The following is a 21,362-nucleotide window of genomic DNA, read 5'->3' as shown; positions in this document are numbered from 1 at the left end:
GTGCTGGGGATGATATACCAGGAGCACACATGGTGACAGTTTTTCTCCCAAAAGCCGCGACAATAAAGACGGAAGATCTCATGGGCCCCCTAAGCGCTCAGAATGAAGGATCTTCATACGCGATTATGGAGGCTCTTCAGAAGCAAGGTGAAAGGAAAGGGAAAATTCCTCACGATCGGGGTACACGACCAATCCCTGGAGGCAATCAAACGTCGGAGTTGCCATATCAACTATCGATTTGGCAACATACCCCGGCACAAGGAAAAGCCAAGGAAAGACACTTCGGAGGAGACACCGGGTGGAGAGCATACTGAGGTCCTCGAAGAAATCGCGAAGCCATAGAGGCGGAAAGGACTAGGGAAGTAGACTTGCTGCCCAGTGAAGAGCAGAAGCTGGACAACCGAGTGCTAGGACTTCTAAAGCTGAGGAAAGGGCCATTTCGGGGAAGGAGGGCGACACTCCCTCCAACAGTGGAGAAGAGCTCCAAACGAAAACGGAGCCAATGACCAGCACAAAGATAGCCAAGATAAACCTCCACCATGCGAAAGCTACATCTGCGGTAATTGCAAGGGCAAATTTTAAGGAGAACATTGGAATAGTGCTGGCTCAAGAGCCCTGGCTGTACCGGCGACAGATTCGCGGGCTGCAAGGAGGAAGCATGCAGGTAATTTGAGATTCCTCTTGTGAAAAATCAACAGCTTGTATAATTCTTAAAAATAATTTAAAATATATATGTCTTTCAGAGTTCCTGACCGGGGAACTTGTGGCTATCCAAGTTTCATTGGAAACCGGGAGGACCACTCGAGAGGTAGTCGTGGCATCGGGATACTTTCCTGGGGACGACATCCGGGTTTCACTTGAAAAAATCGTCGAACTGGTGAAGTTTTGTGAGAAGAGGGCGTTACCACTTCTCCTCGGCTGCGATGCCAACGCTCATCACGAAGTCAAGATGAAGCAGCCACATCAATTGAAGAGGTGAGTACTTGCTTCAATTTATTCTTAGCAATAATTTAGAAATATATAACTTAGGGAACATTCCAACTTTTGTGACCGACACTAGACAGGGCGGGGTACTATCGCCGCTTATGTGGAGTATAGTAGTTGGCGAACTCTAGGACGTGTGAACAGATAATGAAATACAAGTCCAGGGTTACGCAGTCGACATTGTTCTAATCTGTAGGGGCAAATATGAGGATACCCTATGTGATAGAATCCAGACTGTATTAAGGGTTACTAGAGCCTGGTGCAGGAAGGTGGAACTGCCGAGCAATCTAGCCAAAAACCACCATAGTACCATTCACTAGGAGACGTAAGCTTGATCGCCAGAGAGCCATAAGGTTACATGACATAGAGGTGAAACGAGAAACAAAGGTGAAATATTCAGGAATTACGCTTGACCAAAAATTACTCTGAAAGACACATGTCGGAAACACTTGTCGGAAAGGCATGAGAGCTCTGATGACTTATAGTTCATTAGGAAAAATAGGGGTTACACACCGAAGACACTATTACACAAACTACAAAGACTGGCTTGCATATGTATCAATGGGGCAATGAGGACATGCCCAACAGCATCCCTGGAGGTCCTTCTGGGATTAACCCCTCTCTATCTGCACATACAGATGCAGGCAAGGGGGCAATATTCAGGATGGCCAGGAGAATCAGTGAGGCGGGGAGCTGCCTAAACCAAAGGAAGATTTATATTCTTTCCCGAATCACTGATACAAGGGATGACATTACAACGAGGTTTCACTTTGATAAGAAATTTGGAACACGTTGGAGTAACAGCGCAAACTAGGAGAGTGTGGCTGCGACATTCGACTTAAACCAGCCACTGGCAGATCCCTCACAGCAGAGGGAGCGGGTGCCGGTGTCATTGGTTCAAGGAGAATGTACTTGGAGCCAATAGGTAGGTACACTAGCACATTCCAGCCAGAAATATATGCCATAGACAGATGTGCCTCATTTAATCTCCAAAGGAACTACAGGGGGCAGAACATTGCTATTCTCACCGACAGCCAAGCAGCGATCAAAGCACTCAGGTCGAACCAGGTGAACTCTAAACATGTATGGGAATGCCTTGAGAGACTGAATACGCTCGGCTCATCCAACAAAGTATGGATACTCTGGGTTCCAGGCAATGATTGGGGTTGGAAGGCAATGAGGCAGTGAACGAACTAGCCAAGAAGGGAGCAGGGACCCCTTTACACGGGTCAGAACCCTTCCGTGGAATCAGAATCGATTTCATGGCTATGACATTAAAAAATGTAGAGAATTGGTTGAGGGAACTATCTTGGGCACACCAGGAACGGAGCAGTCCAGGGTGCTTTCTGGGGGATACGAACCCAAGCGCACAAAGGATTGCTTAAACCTCACCAGAAAGAACCTCCGTGAGAATCCTCACTGGTCCCTGTCGGTTAAACTATCACTTTGGGAAGCTGGGGATATCTAATATATGCTAGGTACCAATGCAAAAATGTGCATTCAGCTCATTTTCATACCTGAAGCGTCCAGCTCCTGGTTTCCCGGCTTGTTTATAGTTCGTTTTCTGACCGGCAGTTTCCTTAAAGTGTATCCAGCGGGATCACGGCCGATGCAGGTTCTTCATTGCAACAAATTACAGATCGAGAGTGCCTTTTTAGTCCATGAATCTTCATAAGGCTCCATATTTTAAAACTAATCATAGCCTTGCCCTCTAACCAATTTGCAACCCCCAGAAGTTGATTGCTTCAATATGATAAATCACACAGTCATAGATGGCAAATCGATAGAGGCTGACACTGAGCAAAGATCAGATTTCTCCCCGGGGCTCTCTCCTTCCTTCAATGAAAAACTACTGAAACGCCTACAAATCAACCAGCACAAGACGAAGGAATCTATTTGTTACGCGCAACTTAATTGCTGGACCACAGAATGCATCTCGCAGGCACTTGATTTCACTGAAAGGGTCAATTGCAATGCAATTTGCATCATCCTCATTCCATTCCACGACACATCGAGCGGAATCGACTTACAGACCCAATAATTGCTTCAGCAGCTCGTCCAGAGTGACATAGTTTACAAAGCGAAACAATCATAACTCCGCGTCTTACACTAGATGAATTGGAAGTTTCATACTCAAAACCATGGAAACCATATTGGAACTATTTGATGGAACTACTTACTTTGATTGGGTGTTGCAGCTGAGACCAGCAACGCGGAATAATTGAAGACAATCGCCAAGACGTAAAGCAAGATGAGTGGGTCACTGGATCGCCTCGTTGGTCGCCATCTGCTTCTTATTCGAGTCTTCATGCTCCCTTGATATAGGAGCAATGGTATCATCTTTATATTCATCTCGGTAACCACATTGATATTTGAATTAATTTAGATTTGTTTCTTATTCAAGGATGAATATATTCAACAGGACTAGTCACTAATGTCGGGGACACACCTTTTAGGGAGAAATTGTTAGTTATTCGGTGTTGCGTAGCAGCTAATGGAAACCTTTGATATTATGCTTATTGAAAAGTGTTTCGAGCGATATAGTCCGGGATCCACTGGAAAAAGATACGGATTCCTTTCAATTGGCGCCAAGTTTGTTGAACCTATTCGTGATTCTATGATTTATGGCCGCTTCACAATTGGATGGTTAATTTTGAATTGAATGTCATAAATCAATGTAGGAATTGAAAAATAATTGACCTATTTTGAAAACATTTGGCAGAAGAACCTAAACTCAATCAGATGCACATCAATGGGATGGGACGATTTTTTTATTAAATTTGTCGCATGCTGCACAATTGGGAGCTGAGTTTAAATTAATATAAGCTTGTTGAGTATCTATGATGCTGACTTGTGTTTCGCTGTTTTAGTGGATACTTTTTTACTAGCATTTTACCAAGGTTCTAGAGACTTCTCTGGCGCCTCAACCAATAGACAGCATCAAAACCCACTCTACCTATCATTTACTTTAAGTTTCGTCCTGAAACAGACTAGACTAGAAGAAGGGCCTGGTCCTGCTAATCAGCTCTTTATATTAAACCTAAAATATATCAGCTTATACTATACTTTATATTATAGAAATTGAATTTCTCCTTTTTCAGAATATACCTATAGCGACGCCCAAGATAACTGAGCCATGTTACAGATCCCATGGTACGATTTCAACCAAAATCAGTTCCCAGAAGAACAAATAAAAATAAGTCGGAAAACTGGAAGCTTGACGCTTCAGGTATAAGAGTTGTTGTGTTTCCTTATGTAAGGAGCATAACGCAGTTCTCCATTGGTTGATAGCGTTGACCCGATATAGTTAAATCGCTCAGATCTGTTAGAGGCAGCGACCTGCCCAGAACTGAGCGATTTAAATACCTTGGTCCCATGCTTTCAGCCAATAGAGAACTGCGTAATGAAATTGCTTGACGCATTAACGCAACCTTCATGTGTGTGGCATTTCACAACTGGTGTTCCTTGTGATCGACGTATCAGTGAACGTCTCATAAATAATACTGGAATAAAAAATACCGGAATGTCGCCCGCCCTGTCGCTCTCTATGGTTCTAAGTGTTGGCCGACTATAAAAAACAATGAACGACGTCCTCCAGTAATAGAGACGAAGATATTGTATTGTACTAGTAGCGTAACACGTTTTGATCACATCCGAAATGAGGATATCCGCGATCGATATGGAGTTATACCAATCGTGGAAAAACTCCGAGAGAGACGTCTTCGATGGTATGGTCACGTAATTCGCGCCAACGGGAATTCACTTGCAAATATTGGTCTGAACATCGAAGTCGATGGTAAACGACCAAAAGGCCGGCCGAAACAACGGTGGTTTGATACGGTGGATGGGCATTTAAAAGCCTCGCGATTACATCCAGGTCAAGCATTTGATAAAATAAAATGGCGAAACCGATCACGGCGAGCCGATCCACCTTGTGAACAGAGCAAAGCCTGAAGAAGAAGTAGAAGTGTGAGGAGCGATGAGTGCATGACAGTTCCGTGTCGCATAGTTAAAAATTCCTTGTCACTCTTTTTTTAGAAATCATTGTAGATCATAATAAATCATTTGACGGAAAGCACAGTATTGATAATAGTCAACGTCATACGCTTCACGCTCGGAGTTAAATATTATTAGCAATTAGCAACAATTTGAGCAGATATCACTATGGAGAGTATTTTGAGGTCTGGACACCATATAGAGGTAGCTTCATGATTTTTTTCAGATTTTTCGGTTGGGCAGTTTCTGAGAATGGGTCCGTTAAAGAAATCATCACTTTTCACATCTCCCACTCCCCGCCTTTCTAACAAATCTCAAAACTAAGAACGGTTTCGAAAAGTACTAATCGAGTCCTTTCATTTGATACCCAGCATGACTATTTTCCGCGCAAAAAAATTACACTCTCCTTTTGCATGTATGGTGACCCCCTCCCCCCTCTCCCCCATAAATCTCAACGTAGAAGGATATCACGCACTGAATGTCTAGGCGTTCACAGTTCCCAACTTCTCACCAAATTTCGTGCCAATCGGAAGAACCGTTTCTGAGAAAAGTGCGTGTGGCTGATAGACAGCCCTGTGCGCAGTTGCCATATCTCCCATCAGGCACGTCCCTTCGTACGGATAAGGAAATGCTCGGCGAATGCGTAGGAATATGCACATATACGCATCTGGAAGTGTGCGTGTATGGGCATGCTTATGCGCAGGCCGGGTCGGTGGGAAGTAAATGCCCAACCGTGGATAAAAATTGGCCAGAAATGGAACCAAACATGGAGGAACAGAAGCAGAATAAAATTGCAGTGCAGGGCTTCGGATACCGAGTACCGGCGGCTTTTGGGAATGGAAAAGCAGGCTCTCGGCTGCCGACATCCCTCGACTGCAGTGCCTCGGTGGTGGAGTACTTCGTCACCGCTGCATCGAATACTACAAGTAGCCTGGAGGAAGGGGCATTTAAAAGGAGTATATCACTCGCGAGAACGCCTGTTCAAAATACACGGAAAAATACCTCACAAACTGGTCATCCATTAGCCCATAGTGGAGTGACTACACTTGGTCAGAACATGCCTCAGGACTTAGTGTTTGATCCATTTACGAGAAGCTCGACGATCCTGCAATCTCCTCCAAAATCAACGTTGATGACGGAAAGAAATCAAGGAAGCTCCCGGAAGGCTAATAAATACGTAAGCCCTCAGTGGGAAAACCAAGCAGCGGAGCTGTGTCAGAATCCGGACGAATCATCGTTTACCCTACTCGGAGGTAAAATAGTAGAGTTGTCTGAATTTATAAAAGACAAACACAATGTCCACCAGGCCATCAAAAACATGGACCGTACCATTCATGTACTATACAATGGTGCCAAGGATGAAAAAATGTCTCGAAGAAATCAAGCGTCACCCAGGCAACACAAGTAACAACCCATCAAAATCCAAAGGACGATAAGTTTGAAAAGAGGAGTAGAGAGGGCGCGAATGAGTCTTCCGGATGCTCACAGGACGCGAAAAGCCCTCTCACTGGCAAAAGGAAAAGCAAACAAAGTTAGCAAAATCGTGGAGACTGCGGCGACAGACAGGCAAACAGGCAGAGAAAGATTGGACAAAACTTTAAAAAGGAACTCCCAAAACATTTCTGATCGAGATTTCTAGAAATGCACCAGTGACTTAAATTTACAGCACAGGTGAAGATGCAAATGAATCTATTATCTAATAAGCACAATAATTACTTAAGGACGCGGTACGACTTTACCTTAACAGAATAATAAGCAAAATTGAGCACTACGCAAGGCACTAGACGTGTATATGTGTGCATCAAAATGGATAACTTCAAGATAAATATTCCTGTAAGGAGGAAAATGGACGATCAACGATCTTTCTTCTCCATTCTACAAGCAAGTTTAGCTTATCTTGATAATAAAAGAAATATATATTAAATCCTGATGGCACATGTTTAAGGATTAACACTGTACCCCCACGTCCGTTGTTTTCACATAGATCGAAACGAATTAGTATATAAGCTGCCCCCTCATAGGAACACTTTTATGTTGAAAGATTGTCTGGAACTGGCAGCTCTCCCAGTTTCACCTCTGCCAGCTGTTCTCCCAGATAGTGTACTTCTAAGAGAGTCTGTACTGATCTAACTCTGGAGTTGGTAAAAGTTCCATCCGGTTTTCCAAGAGAATCCAATTTGGCCTACTCGTTCCTTCTAAAGACTCTGCACAGCATTGAAGTCTTTCTTTCGCCCTCCAGTTCCTCACAGTATATTCTAGACAAGTCTCCTGAAGTTTAACCAGTGTTCATTGTTATTACTTTTACCAGTACGATTCATCTAGTTGATTTTCTGATTTTCTACAATTCTCGGTTGCACAAGAGATCCGTTCTTCCGCAGGTCAAACGGTAATACAGGTCTCAGGGCGAAACGTGGATTGGTACCCACGATGGAGCATAAAACCAAGAAAACGCCCACTGAACCAACACCAACAGCTCTACTACCAAACTCTATCTCCACTTCCACGTGGTGATAGCTGGGAGTTCTTTCTTAATGAAAAACTGCAGACGGAGAACGATAGAGGCGAGTCTCCCCCTAAAAACGGAACAAATTGTACCAACTAGTCTTGCAGGCTGGGGGTTGGGTAGGGCTGACAACCCTACGCAAAAAACCGATGTTACGAAGCCACGGAAGGAGCTTCGGACAGGATAGAATTTAAAACGACGAACCCGGCAACGAAAATAGAATAACGATTTGCGCATTTTCTCATGGAACGTGCGCTTCCTGTACAGACCGAATGCTGCTGAATAGCTAGCCGATACCCTGTCCCAACATAGGGCTGATGCAACGGCGTTGCAAGAGATGCGCTGGACAAAGACCGCTTTCCTGGAGAAGAGCTACTACACCATATATTATAGTGACCATCCAGACCAGATCCAAATCAAAATTCGAGATTTTAACAGTCAAGTAGAGATGGAGCCCATATTCAAACGATACTTTGGCTCTCATAGTTTACATAGGGATACCAATTATAACGGATTGCGGATTATTCAGTTAGCAGTATCGCATGAAATGGTTGCCTACATACGTAGGTCTCTCCAGACCGGACCACTTTCAACCAAATTGACCACGCGTTCATCGAACCCCGCCACCTCTCAGCCTTGATGAAAGTCAGAACATATAGAGGGGCCAATATAAGCTCGGATCACTATCTCGTTAGCATAGTGCTAACAGTGCACAGCCCTAGGTAACACCTATAGGGGAGAAATGGATGCCGCAATAACCGCAGGTCCTGGAGATGAAGCATCAACAAATGATCTTCACAAGCACCTGAAGAGCACTATCATTGATACGGCCAAAAACATACTTGGGCCAGGCGCAAAAAAAGTTAGAACGGCTGGTTCGGCAATGAATGTAAGCTAGCAAGGAAAAGGAAGAATGCTGCATAGCGAGTAATGTTACATTTTCAAAGAACGCGGGGACGCGCACAGACCTATCACGAACTCCATCGAGCGGAGAAGCGACTTCACCGAGGAAAAAGGAAGTTTGGGAGAACAACAAGTCTGTGAACTAGAAAAGTACAGAGGGCAACCCCACCAGGCGCAGAATGAAAACTCCTACACCTCGATGCTTATCCTGACAATACAGAGAGGAAAATTTGTTTTTCGACAGAATGGGCATATTAGAGCGATTGGTTGAGTATTTTAATGAACTGCTCAACAACCAAAAGATCGGCGAGTTGCCAACTGAAGACGGGTAAATGCTGCCACCACCAAGCATACAAGAAACAGTCCGCGCAATCCACCGGCTTAAAAACCATAAGTCACCAGGAGCCGATGAAATTACAGTCAAGCTCAGCGGTTCATCAACTTATGTTCAACGTGTGGGACAGCGGATCAATGCCTGACGACTGGCAAAGAGGCACTATCTGTCTCATTCATAAAAGGAGGATAACACACAGTGCAACAATTATAGAGGTATCACATTGATGAGTACCATCTATAAGATATTCTCCACTATCTTGCTAGGCCGGATAACCCCATACGCCCAGAACATCATTGGCGCATTCCAAAGAGCCTTCACTCCAGGCAAAATAGCAACAGATCAGATTTTCTCTCTACGACAAGCGATGGAAAAACTGTTGGAATATGGACACCAGTTGCACCATCTATTCATCGACTTTAAAGCCGCCTATGATAGCATAACCAGGGTAAAACTGTACACAGGCATGAGAGAATTCGGTATCCAGACGAAATTAATAAGACTGACCCTGACCAATGCGCGAGGCTAGCAGTAGGATCACTCTCGAAACCATTCAACACCAAAAACGGTCTAAGAGGAGAGATGCCCGATCCTCTTTAACCTGGCTCTGCAGAAAGTGATTCTCGACGCAGATGTAAATGCGAGAGGCACCCTCCTCTTCAAGTCCACCCAACTACTGGCCTATGCTGACGATATTGACATTATGGGAAGAATAACCTGACATGTACAGTCTACGTTCATCCAAATCGAGGAGGCGGCGCGAAATTCTGCTGCACATTAATGAAGGCAAGACGAAGAACATGGTGGCAAGGTCAGCGATAAAAACTAAAGAACGAACAACATCGAATTGTACTGGTCAAACGGGAAGAATAAAGATAGGAGACTACAACTTTGAGACCGTTGACAATTTCTCCTATCTAAGGTCGAAAATCACAACCGATAATAGTTATGACGATGAAATCCACGCACGGTTGTTGGCAGCCAACAAAGCCTATTTCAGGTTACAAAAACTGTTTCGCTCGAAACGCCTCAGCATTGGGTCAAAGCTCAATCCTTATATATTCCTCGGAGATCTTCTTCTTTTTCTTCAGCCTTTGTCCCGTTCACAAGCGGGGCCGGCTCGTCGTGATCGGCTTCGCCATTTGGCTCTATCGAATGCCTGATCTGGGTGCAATCTCGAGGCTTTCAAATCCCCATCCAGCGTATGAAGCCACCGTTGCTTAGGTCTGCCCTTTGGTCGTTTAGCATCGACGACGATGTTCAGACCAATCTTAGCAAGTGAATTCTCGTTTGCACGAATTGCGTGACCATACCATCCAAGACGCCTCTCTCGCAACTTTTCCACGATCGGCGCAACCCCATAACGATCGCGGATATCCTCCTTTCGGATGTGATCCAAACGTGTGACGCCACTAGTCCAACGTAGCATCTTCGTCTCCATTACCGCAAGACGCCGTTCATTGTCTTTTATGGTCGGCCAACACTCAGAACCATAGAGAGCGACTGGACGGACGACATTGCGGTAAATTTTAGATTTGAGACGTTCGTTGATACGTCGATCACAAAGGACACCAGTTGTGGAAAGCCACTTCATCCAGGTTGCGTTAATGCGTGAAGCGATTTCATAACGCAGTTCTCCATTGGCTGATAGCGTAATCACTCAGTTCTGGGCAGATCACTGCCGCTGACAGTGATTGTGCCTGTTTCATGGGTATCGGTCGTCAAAAATTCAGTTTTGTTTAAATTCAATCTGTTGCATGAGGCGATCATTCCATTTTTGAACAAGTTGCTCGAGATCATTTTTGCTATCAGATGCTAGGAAAACATCATCTGCATAAAGCAGTGTGTAGGGCGCTGGACGTTGGATATCCCGTGTGACGGTGTCCATAACAAGGACAAAGAGGAGTGGTGAGAGGGCACTTCCTTGATGAACACCAACGGAGACACGAAGCGGTTTTGATACACCCGCCATACTTCGAACTTTACTTTTCGGATTATGGTAGAGCAATTGAACCCAGCGCACGAGTTCTTCTGGCACGAAGTGTTGTCGTAAAGCATACCAGATGAGTTCGTGTGGTACGCGGTCAAACGCTTTCTCTAGATCCAGAAAGGCAATGTAAAGAGGGCGATGCTTCTCACGGTGTTTCTCCATGAGTAACCGCGTTCGAGAAAAGAATCCTCCGAAGAATGTTTGGCCCCCTATATGAGGATGGACGATTCCGTAGCCCACATAACGACGAAATATATGAGCGATACCATGACCGTCAGGTTGTGGGTAGAATCCGGTTCAATAGGTTACGGTGGGCGGGTCACTTAATCCGTATGGATATGGATGACCCAGCCCGAAAAGTCTATAAGGGCAATATCTATGGTAGAAAAAGAAGAATGGAACGCTTGTAGGGCTTGTAGGGATATCGAATTGATGGACTTCGGCAAGGCTAGACCAGATACCGGTTGTTGCACTGTCGATGATGATAGTTACTCAGTATAATGGAGCAATATACGCCCTCTCCTATGTTTGTTCCTATGTTTACTCAGCATAACGAGTTCGAGGAAGGACGAACACGAGTAAAAATTAATCGCGTCTTCAAATCAACATCAAAGTTGAAAACAGCTGGGCAGTTCAAGATTACTAGCGGGGAAGTGAATCGGAGTTTGCGGGATGATCTAGAGTTCCGTGAAATACGTACTTTGAAGGTTTGCCGGAGACTTGCAGCAACATTTGCTGAAAGAGGCGTTATGTTTTAGAGTCAGATCGCCATCTGCGGTGAAACATGGATCCACCATTATACTCTCGACTGGAAAAAACTGTTATGAGATGGAGGAAAAAATTTCAGGCAACCCCAATGAAAGCTAGAGACTCAACCCTCAGTTGGCAAGGCAAATGCAATAGTCTCCAGGGAGAAGTTCGCCAAGCATTTTGCTTATTGATTTTTGCATAAGAGTCGCATAAAAAATACTCCTTACTATAGCAAGCTGCTGGAAATAAAAAAGGCTGCATATTAGTCCACAAGACGAAGGCAACAACGCCACGCCCCATTTTTCAGCTGCAAAAGCCTCAAAACTTAACGAAATAATTTGCGCTACATGTCATCCTCCCTATAGCAAGAATCTATCGCTCTGCGATTTTCATTTGCTTGGGCTCGTTTAGAAGAGCTATAGGAAAGCGCCAATTTTAAGATTATGCAGAAGAATAGCAATAATTGCACAATTGGCTCCTGACTGAACCATGTGATATTAGAAGGCTAAAATAAAACACAACAGGGAACTTGCGCTTCCTTTACGGAGCGAAAGCTAACCAGAATCTGTCCTAATATGAAGCTGCTATATGGCGTTACAAGAAATGCGCTGGACAAGGACATATTTCTTAGAGAAGAGCAACTACACCATATATGACGGATGCCAACTAGTAAATCATGTGCTCAGAGTAGATTTGTGGCGCAGCAGGATCCGCAGCATTCGAAATTTATTTACCACAGTAATTTCTCGTGGAATTTGTCAAATTGCTAACGTTCAAAGTAGATTCTTTATCTCCGGCATTTCCAATTCGTGCATTTGTTGGTTGCTTTAGCTACGGTTTTTCTTTAAATCCTTCTACATAATATACTGAAGAATACATTCCCATATCTTTAGCAGAAAGAATTGTGAAAATAGTATCCAAAGATTTCCCAATTGGAGAAAAACTGTGACCTTTCATGCCCTACAGAGTCGAAAACGGGCACCTTGTGAGAAGCAGTGGAACGACCTCTCAAATCCTGCCTCAGGTCTGATAACAAGAATCAAAGGGAGAAAGTATTCAGATTATATGATCGTCAACGTGTATAGTTTGCATACTTCTACCAATCACAATAGACTGCGGATTATCCAACTAGCAGTATCATAGGAAATAGTCATTGGAAGTGTTGATTTGCGCGGAAAGAGATCCACTTGAAAAACACTGGGCTCTCAAAATGGTATCACTTCAAATTAAATTCATCACGTGCCAAGCGGATGCCACTTTTCAGCCAGGATGAATGTCAGAACATAAAACTCAATAGACTGATCCTAATCAATGTGAGAGGCCAGATAAAAGCATCAGGATCACTTTTAAGACCTTTTACCATTACTAACTATGAATATTGCATTGGAGCCCATGGCGCAAAACTGGAATGCTTCGAGTTTCTTACTAACGAAGGCATCTCCCACTTGCTGCACTGTTCTATTGTACTACGGAGAGACTGATGGAGGAGCCTTAACACAGCGTTAATATATACGGCAATCACAAGACGTGCTCCCATTATTTGGGACTGATTTCGAACAAGATACTGGAAGATAGGAGGGTGTCATAAGATCTAGCTGATTGCAGAATCATGGAATTGAAGGCTACATTGAATGCTATAACTCCAATACTGCGCGGATCCCGGAAAGTTTAGCCTGGCGTGCGCCTTGACAAAATAGAATTGAATATTACATTGGTCATGGAAGTTGAAGTTGTTGCAAATAACAATAACTTCAGAGCTGACATATGGTCGCAAACTGATCGATACTCCTATGAGGGAAGTTAACCCCCGACTCCTCATTCACTTTGATGGGCGGCTGAACGGATGAAAGGAGCACTTCACTATCTTTTTCGAACTGTGAATGAAATAGCTAACCACCGTGTCATGCGGATACGGATTACTCCTCCGAATGAACACGAAATCATATTTGACATCAAAGCACTCAAACGGAGTAAAACCTATGGAATTGACAGTGTCTCCAAAGAGCTATTCATCGTTTCCGCTTTACATCCTCCTGCACTGACCACATCAACACCCTACGAAGTAGTGCCCGATGATCTCCACTTTACATGCTTTGCATCGATTCTCAGGCTCAGCCCAGCGTCAACAGATAGTGTATCTGGAATGTTCTACGCAGGCAGATATTCCGGAGAAACTAATAGTAGTAACTAATAGTAGTAACCACATTGCAGCATTATAGCAAAATGTCACGTGCTTTATCAATCTTTGAAGACACAAAGGACAAATCAAAATCGTAGAAATTTGCATTCTGTTATTGCTACAATTCTAAAGACGGAAACGTCTTTAGACGGATTCCTGGAGAACGTCTAGGGAGTTCAATGGACAATATTATCCCTTACGCTGACGATATTTGCTTGTTCTCGCCCAGTTATGGACATTGGCCAAATGCGTCTGCATTTGGAAGAGGTTCAGGTTCGGACTGAAGGTAAACACGAAGAGAACCTAGTTTTATCAATCTAACAAGTTATCGCACTCATCCTGTTTGTATTAACGGGCAACATTAAATTAAGGCTTTTCTATACCAATGTTCCCATGGCTATATGAAAGTAACATGGAAAATGACTACCTTCGGTCCACAGAAGCTCTAAACTTTCATCAAGTCATAGTTGTATGATGTCATTCAAACACTGTGGTCTCAGACAACAACAATCGAAGAAATTTGAACATAGAATAACAGCTCCATTGCGGGTTATGTCTCACAATGGAATCCACTACACAAGAGTGATCGACAGCTGGATAAGCTTGGAACCATGGGTCGTAGAGAAGTGGAAGAGGAGGACAAGCTTCTTGAAAAATCGTACCACCTAGGTGTGATTAACGCACTACCTTAGATAGGGAAGGGTCAAGACATCTTGAGGAGTTTTATCCTTCAATGACAATAATGATGAAGAATTCCTACCTACGTTACGTAACGAATTATTATGAAACTTTTGACAGGACTAAAATTGACAAACCTCCTCCTTAACCCGGGAGTAATAATATGCGTGTGGACTTCCAACAGAAAAGAAAGCCTCCTCACAGTAGATGAATTTCAGAGGAGAGCTGCTGACGAATTTGATTCTCTAGTGAACCTAAATCACAGGAAAACACATTCAGTAATCAATAAAGAACGTGGCTTCTAAAAGATCGGAATATAGCAATTCCTGGACCCCCTATTCCTGTGTTGAGAATCAGCAGGCTTATGGCCCATTATGCTGAGGTAGGCTTTTCCAGTGGAATCTGATGGGACATGTATTTATTTATTAATTTAATGAGGATAATACACAGAAAAGAAATTCCTTATTATATATTGTCCACAGAGGAAGGAGCAAGTGAGTCGCTTATGTTACGCTTAAAACTAGAGAAGGAAATAGAGTCCAACGACCCAAACTATAGAGCGTTGTAGGACCGGCATAGCCTCGGGATCGGAGAGTGGAAGTAAATCTTGAACACCGCGAAGGGTCCGTCAAAAATGTCCGGACTACGTGTGTTATGAGACGAGGCGATAAGGAAAGTAATATTCGAATTGGCGGAGCAGTCCATCAGACAATTGCAGAGTTTAAAAAGAGTGCACATATCAAGGAAGATACGGCGTTGCTGTAGGGAGGGGAAATTGAGGGTGCGGAATCGTGACGGATAACCATTCCGTGGAAGGTTCTTTTTTTAAAAGAGGGTCCGGGGGAATTTGCATTGTACAACTTCAAGAGCGCGGCAGTCACGAATGCGAAAGGAGGACCAGACTACACAGCAATATTCAAGGATGTTTCTGACAAGGGAAAAGGAGACTGTTAAGGCGGGTTGAATTGAGGTAAAGTCGGAGGAGGAACTTAGGATAAAACCAAACATTTTGGAAGCTCTATTGAACGAAGTTTGTCGTCAAATATTACACCCAGGTCTTTGAAGGCGGGCAGTAGTGAAACAGGTTGTCCACTGAGAGAATAGGAAAAGGATGTTGGGGAGGGTTTAAGCGATTAGCACATCCAGTGGCAGTTTTTGACTGGTTGACCGAACACCAATGGACTAAATTATCAAGGTTGGCCTGTAAAAGAGCACAGCCCAACGGAGACGAAACAGAGGCAAAGAATTTAGGGTCGTCTGCGTAAAGCAAATACGGGCAGGTGAGGATGGCGGTGAGGTCATTGATAAAAAACAGGAAGAGTAGCCGGCCAAGTATTGAGCCTTGGATAATACCAGTGGAAGGGGAGAAGGAACGCGATGAATAACCATGAAAAGAAACTTTGCAGGAACGGTATGAGAGAGCCAGGAGATGGCTGAGGGAGGGAAGTCTAGTAATGAAAGCTTAAAAAGGAGAATGTTATGCTCAACAGTATCAAAGGCTTTGGAGAAATCGGTATAAATAGCATGTACCCCCTATCTTAATTCACGGCAGGAGGTACATGCTATTTATACCGGTTTAGCAGCATTTAGCACCAAAGTTGATAAAGACCAGAATATTTGGAGTCGTAGATCTATGTTTCACGAAACCATGCTGCTATTTGACAATGAGGTGACCGAAGTGCGCGGTCAACCAGTCGTTGACGTATCTTTCCAGGATTTTGGAGCAAGAGGAAAAAAGAGAAATGGGGTGGTAGTTCAAAGCAAGAGATGGGTCTCCGCTCTTGAGGATAGGGATGATAAGGGCCTCTTTCCAGAGATGAGGAAAGTAGCATTCATCTAGACTTTTGTTGTAGATTATAGTCAGGGGGAGAGAAATGTATTTTCTGCAGTTAAGGAGGAAGAGGTTAGAAAGCGCATCGGGGCCAGGTTCGACATTGGGGTCAAGACTACCAACGAGGAACTCAACCAAGGAAGGCGTAAGGAAAGGAATGGCCAGAGATTCGGAGCAGTCTGCAGTTATGAGAGGTGTAGGGGGTGGAGGGCCCGAGGGAGCAGACACTGAAGAGAAGTAAGTGCAGAGAAGGTTGCAGGATTTTTGTGGGGAGTTGGCAGTGGAGTCAGCGAAACTGATAGAAGAAGAGAGAGATTGAGTGGGATTACGAGAATTGTGAGCGTGAGACCAAAAGGGTTTCAAGTTACCGCCAGCAAGGACGGTTTCGACACTCAATAAGTACCTTTTATGCGCTTTTCTGATCATTGACTTCACAATAGAGCGTATAGCCTTAAAGTGGGTAAGGCCGACGTCATTCTTAAAAGCCCGAAACTTCTTCCGCAGTGTATGTTTCAGGCGAATGTTAATAGGAATTTCCGTTGTGAACCAAATTGGGTACGAACGTAGGCAGGGAGGGGATGAAGGGACATAATAGGAGAGGAAATCGGACAGGATATTGTTAAAGTTGTTTAGAGCTTGATCACACGATGAGTTGCTTAATATATGTACCCAGTTGAAAGACGCTAAAGCTGAGTTCAGACGGTCAAAATTGGCTTTGCGGAAGTAGAACTTGGTAGATTTACGCTTGGTTTTGAGCGAGGGAGCTGCACTTCAAATTCAACCGCGGGGTGATGAGCGTCAGTTTTGACATACGGGGATGTGTAAGGAAATAAACAGAGGTGGTGCTCGGGGAGGTTGGAGAGGAAGAGATCGAGAGTGCGGCTCAGGGAGTTTTTACTGGTATTGAAATTCAGAGCAGAGCAAGTGTTCATAAAGGAAGAAAGTAGAAGAGAAGAATGGGAAAGGTTGTTGCAAGGAATTGGAAGGCTAGGATGATTAGGCCAATGGAGCATGGGGAGGTTAAAATCTTCGCAAAGGACGAAAGGGAGGGAAGGAAATTTGACAGTAAGGAGTTCAGACAAACTGTCAAACAATTCTTCATACAGGTGAGAAGGGCAAGCACAGGGGACATATACACAAGAATCAATGAACAGGAGGAATTTGGGTGGGAAGACACGAAGAGCAATGCAATCAAAAGGAAAGCCAGAGGAGGAGAAGACGAGTTTGGCGGGGAGTGTATCTTTTATTGCGGTTAGGACCCCACCGCCGGTGGACTTACGAGATACATCCCGGTCCCTGTCACAGCGGAAAGTGGAGTACCGTTCGGGGAGCTCGGAATTTAATATGGCATCGTCCAGCCAGGTTTCGGAGATACAGATAGCATCGTAAATCGTAAATACTACATTTCGGAAACCAACTGTTCACACTCTCCTTAATCTGATTCTTTTATTTAAAGTCTAGCAAAAACTTTATAAAAAGCTACATTTAGGAAATAAAAAAAAGTTGTCTTCGCCTTTATATGGAGCTAATCCTCGTCAGTACAACCTATTCTAAAATTCTCCTTTCCTATGCTCCATGTTGGTTAGAACAAGCAAGTTAACGAAAGTCAGGGGACAGCTGATAGAACAAGATTGGCCACCTTATAGCTTGTGCTATCTCCACAGTAGTCCAAGGGGCATAGAAGTGTAACCTTGTAATATAGTAGGAAGAGATATTTCCTGTGATTTAGATCACCCAGTACACGATAATGACTCTTTACGTACGTTCCGCTGCAATCTTTCTGGAGCTTTAATCCGACTTCTACTTTCACTTTATTTTGAAACCTCCTATCTCAACAACTATTTACTTAATTGACTTTTCACCTTACTACTATTCCATTCAAAATAATCCGTATCTTGCACTAAAGATATTTTAGGGTATTTGGTCATCTCCGCTGATAAGAGACCTCTCTTGAAGCTAATCCTAAAGTTCAGTTTTGCGACAACATTTTTTCATTCTGTGTGAAATCATTGAAACCGGAAAAAAATTTCAAAATTCAATTTACGAAATACCCAGAGAACGTTAGAGTTCGATTATCAGGCGACAAAAAAAACCAAAATTTAGAAATCTTTATATTCGAAAATCAACTGCTTTTTTTTGAAAAAAGATGGTACTATGCTACATTAATAATTGTCTGATAACTTTTGGCCTTAACAAGGAAGTTGCAAGTCTTTATCGCTCAAAACACTTTTCGGCACTCGGAAGAATTATTCAAATTGACGACGTTTGCTTTTCGAGTGAATTTCAAAAAAATAGCGGATGCACTAGTGTTCGATATTCAACGCACTTCTGCATTATTTCATAGCAACGAAATTTGCACTTCTGCCAGTACCACTTTCACTATTGTTTCACCAGCACATGCGAGTATCTATTATTCGTTTGGTTCTTCACTCACAACAGAACTGAGTAGGATCAGACAACCACTCCTTGGGAGATCTTCCCGAGCACTGTCTAACGGCCAACCGACAATTTTCAACTGATTCGAGTCTTGGCAAACCAGCTCGAATTTGGAGAATCTGGAGTCTCTTCGTTCACAAGAAGTTATCAATTATTGATAATATTGCTTCCTCTCCAATTAGAAACCATCTGAAATCTGTTCTAAATTAAACTAAGTGATCTGAACTTCTTACAAGACGCCGCTGAAGAATTTTCTTGAAGTAGGCAAGCGGTATCAGACGGTCAACTCCGTCAAATATTCTGGTGCGTTTTTTAACTGGCATGAATGAAGTTTCGAATCGTCCGAATCATGAGATGCGCGCAATCATTGAATTGATTGCTTTAGACAAATCGACCGTTGACTAATCAGTGGGACGCATCTTACATTGTCGGACATTGGGTACTATCTGGTTAAGACATTGCCACACTTTCCCTATCTGGAGCTCTGTGTTAGTTGATCATGCGGATCAGTTGGAAAAGTCATTTCAGTGCTATTTGGAGCAATAAGGGCATTCTGGATGGCAATCTATGCATTCTATGTCATCCAAGATATAACTGTATTCTAAATTTAGAATATAAGATGAGATTGAATGATAAGTCTCCCCATATCAAAATATACTGCCCTGGATACGAATACTCAGATATTTAAAGCGAACACCTATTCTCAGGAGATTATATTCAAATCCAAAAAGAGAGCATGCTTGTTCCAACCCAAATAAAGGACGAGGGTTAAAGTAAAACAAAAATAAAGTGCTGAGGTCAGAGAAAGAGATAAATAATAAATAAATATTCTACTATGCTAAATCCTTCCTGATCTCTCGTGACAACTAGTCCTGCAACAGGTCGACCAAACAAAAGCTTCCAATCTCGTTAAAAACAAAATGGTCGGGTTGAGTGACCCTCGGAAAAATGCTAGGGCATTCACCTCAGTCGACGCAGCAGGGCGGGCCTCGGTTCTGTCCAAAAATAGGCAAGGCTCTTTGCGCATAAAGGTCACCATTATATCAATCGAACCCCACTATTCACTTCTTCACTGCGTACATACCACAGACAGGTCTGCCTGGTGCCGAGAAAGATGGCGACCTTAATTATCATGTGGGTGACAAAGCAGAAGCGCGCAATGAGTGTGGCGAACGTATAGTCGATTTTGCAATATCCATGATATTGTAGTTAAGTCCTTGGGTTTTAACGTAAGTGCCTGTCGTGGAGACTTAATCCTACGGTCTTCTTAAGACACGGATTGATTTTGGGACCACAATCAGAGCCCCGCTGTGACAAGCAACAACGGTACCAGTCTATGCAAGTACATGACTTAGCATTCATACTGGTGGATGCAAGACCTACCTAAATCTCTACCGATGAGTCCCCGTGCAGACTCGGGTCTGATCGCCCTAATTAGGCCTTGGAGCATTCGCCCACTGCATCACGGCCGACAAGCCAATGCGACACAGCGGTTCCCGGTGCCACCGCGTGGAGGTTCTCCTCGACCACTTGGTTTTGGTTCAGCCGACAGGGTTGCCGCCCCGCCTTCCTCCCCGCCACCTCAGAGCACCATGATATTGTAGTAATGAATATGTGGTTCATCACAAGATCGTCTCATCTTCCAACACTTTATAGTGGGAACAGTAAAAAACAAATCGAATCCAAGGACGCCCACATTTTACCACCGTCACGACTACAAAGAGAAAAGAAAGAAGAAATGATCTGGCTTAAGTGATTACCAACCGTTACGAATGTGGTAAAACGTGAAACCAAGTTAAACACGATCCACAAAGCGGCCCCTGCAACTCTCCGGATCACCAAGTCAGGTAAGTAGTTCATTATGGTACTTTGTTTGTTTGAATTCGTTCATCCTCCACTTCCACAAGCATTCCCGACTTTTGGAGCCATTCCATCTCTCAGCGCCACCGAAGTCTGGCTCAATCAATTCCTCAACCGGGTTATTCAGGAACAACATCCGACTGGCAAGAAAGTGCCAGGGAAGTTTCAATATGGAAAAAGAAACGTGATCCAGCAGAATGCTCATATGACCGTCCGCTTCGGTTGTTGCCCCATGCCATGAAGATTTTTGAACGCATTCTTAACAACCGTATTCGTGAGATCGTTCAAATAACCGTGAATCAAGCCCGGTTTCTCAAAAACTGTGAAACAACTGACACAATATTCACTACGCCATTATTCATGGAGAAACACCGTGAGAAACATCGCTCTCTTTCCATTGCATTTCTGCATCGGGAGAAAGCACGTAAAGACGGTGTATCACACGAACTAATCTGGTATGCTCTACGACAACACCTAGTACCAGAGGAACTCGTGCGCTGGGTTCAAATGCAAATTGTCCAAAATGGAATGATCGCCTCATGCAAATAACTTGTCAAGTAGCTCAAGTCTTTATTATCAAAATGTGAGAGGTCTACGTACCAATCTGTCGTGTTTCAATCTTTCTGCCCTGGCTTTCGAACATCGTCTAATCTGTATCACTGAAACGTGCTTGGATCCTCCTCGTGGGGTTCTCTGTCTTTCGCTGCGGCAGAGATTGCATAGCTTCAGGTAAGTCTGCTGGCGGAGGTGCCCTGATCGCGGTTAAGTACCCCCGCCGAGCTCAATCCATCTTTTCTTCATCTTCTACCCCCTATGATTGTATCACCTTTTATTATATGTTGCGTATACTTCCCTTGTCCTCCTATCTGTTCGATGAATTCTTCGACAGTCTTTCAAAAGTCCTTATTTTAACTTTCC

At 43.7% G+C, this 21,362-nt stretch overlaps 1 protein-coding gene across 4 annotated transcripts in view; it reads right to left on the bottom strand.

The window, feature by feature from the left end:
* The window catches only part of LOC119650752 (collagen alpha-1(XI) chain-like), a 32,711-nt gene extending 13,992 nt beyond the window's left edge, over nucleotides 1–18,719 (bottom strand). The window contains exons 1-2 of one of the 4 annotated variants that reach the window (XM_038053843.1): nucleotides 18,583–18,719; nucleotides 3,165–3,433 (exon numbers count right to left, since the gene is read on the bottom strand). In XM_038053843.1, coding sequence (XP_037909771.1) covers nucleotides 3,165–3,336 — 172 coding nt within the window. In that variant the 5' untranslated portion in view covers nucleotides 3,337–3,433; nucleotides 18,583–18,719. Of the gene's footprint in view, nucleotides 1–3,164; nucleotides 3,540–18,474 lie in introns of all 4 variants that reach the window. The other 3 variants (XM_038053845.1, XM_038053842.1, XM_038053844.1) reach the window with 3 other exon arrangements.
* Nucleotides 18,720–21,362: the final 2,643 nt, after the last annotated feature.

Source organism: Hermetia illucens, chromosome 3 (genome assembly GCF_905115235.1).
Source record: "Hermetia illucens chromosome 3, iHerIll2.2.curated.20191125, whole genome shotgun sequence".
In the NCBI taxonomy this organism is placed as follows: Eukaryota; Metazoa; Arthropoda; class Insecta; order Diptera; family Stratiomyidae; genus Hermetia; species Hermetia illucens.
Note: the sequence above shows the minus strand (reverse complement) of the source record. Positions and strands in the feature narration are given on the sequence as shown.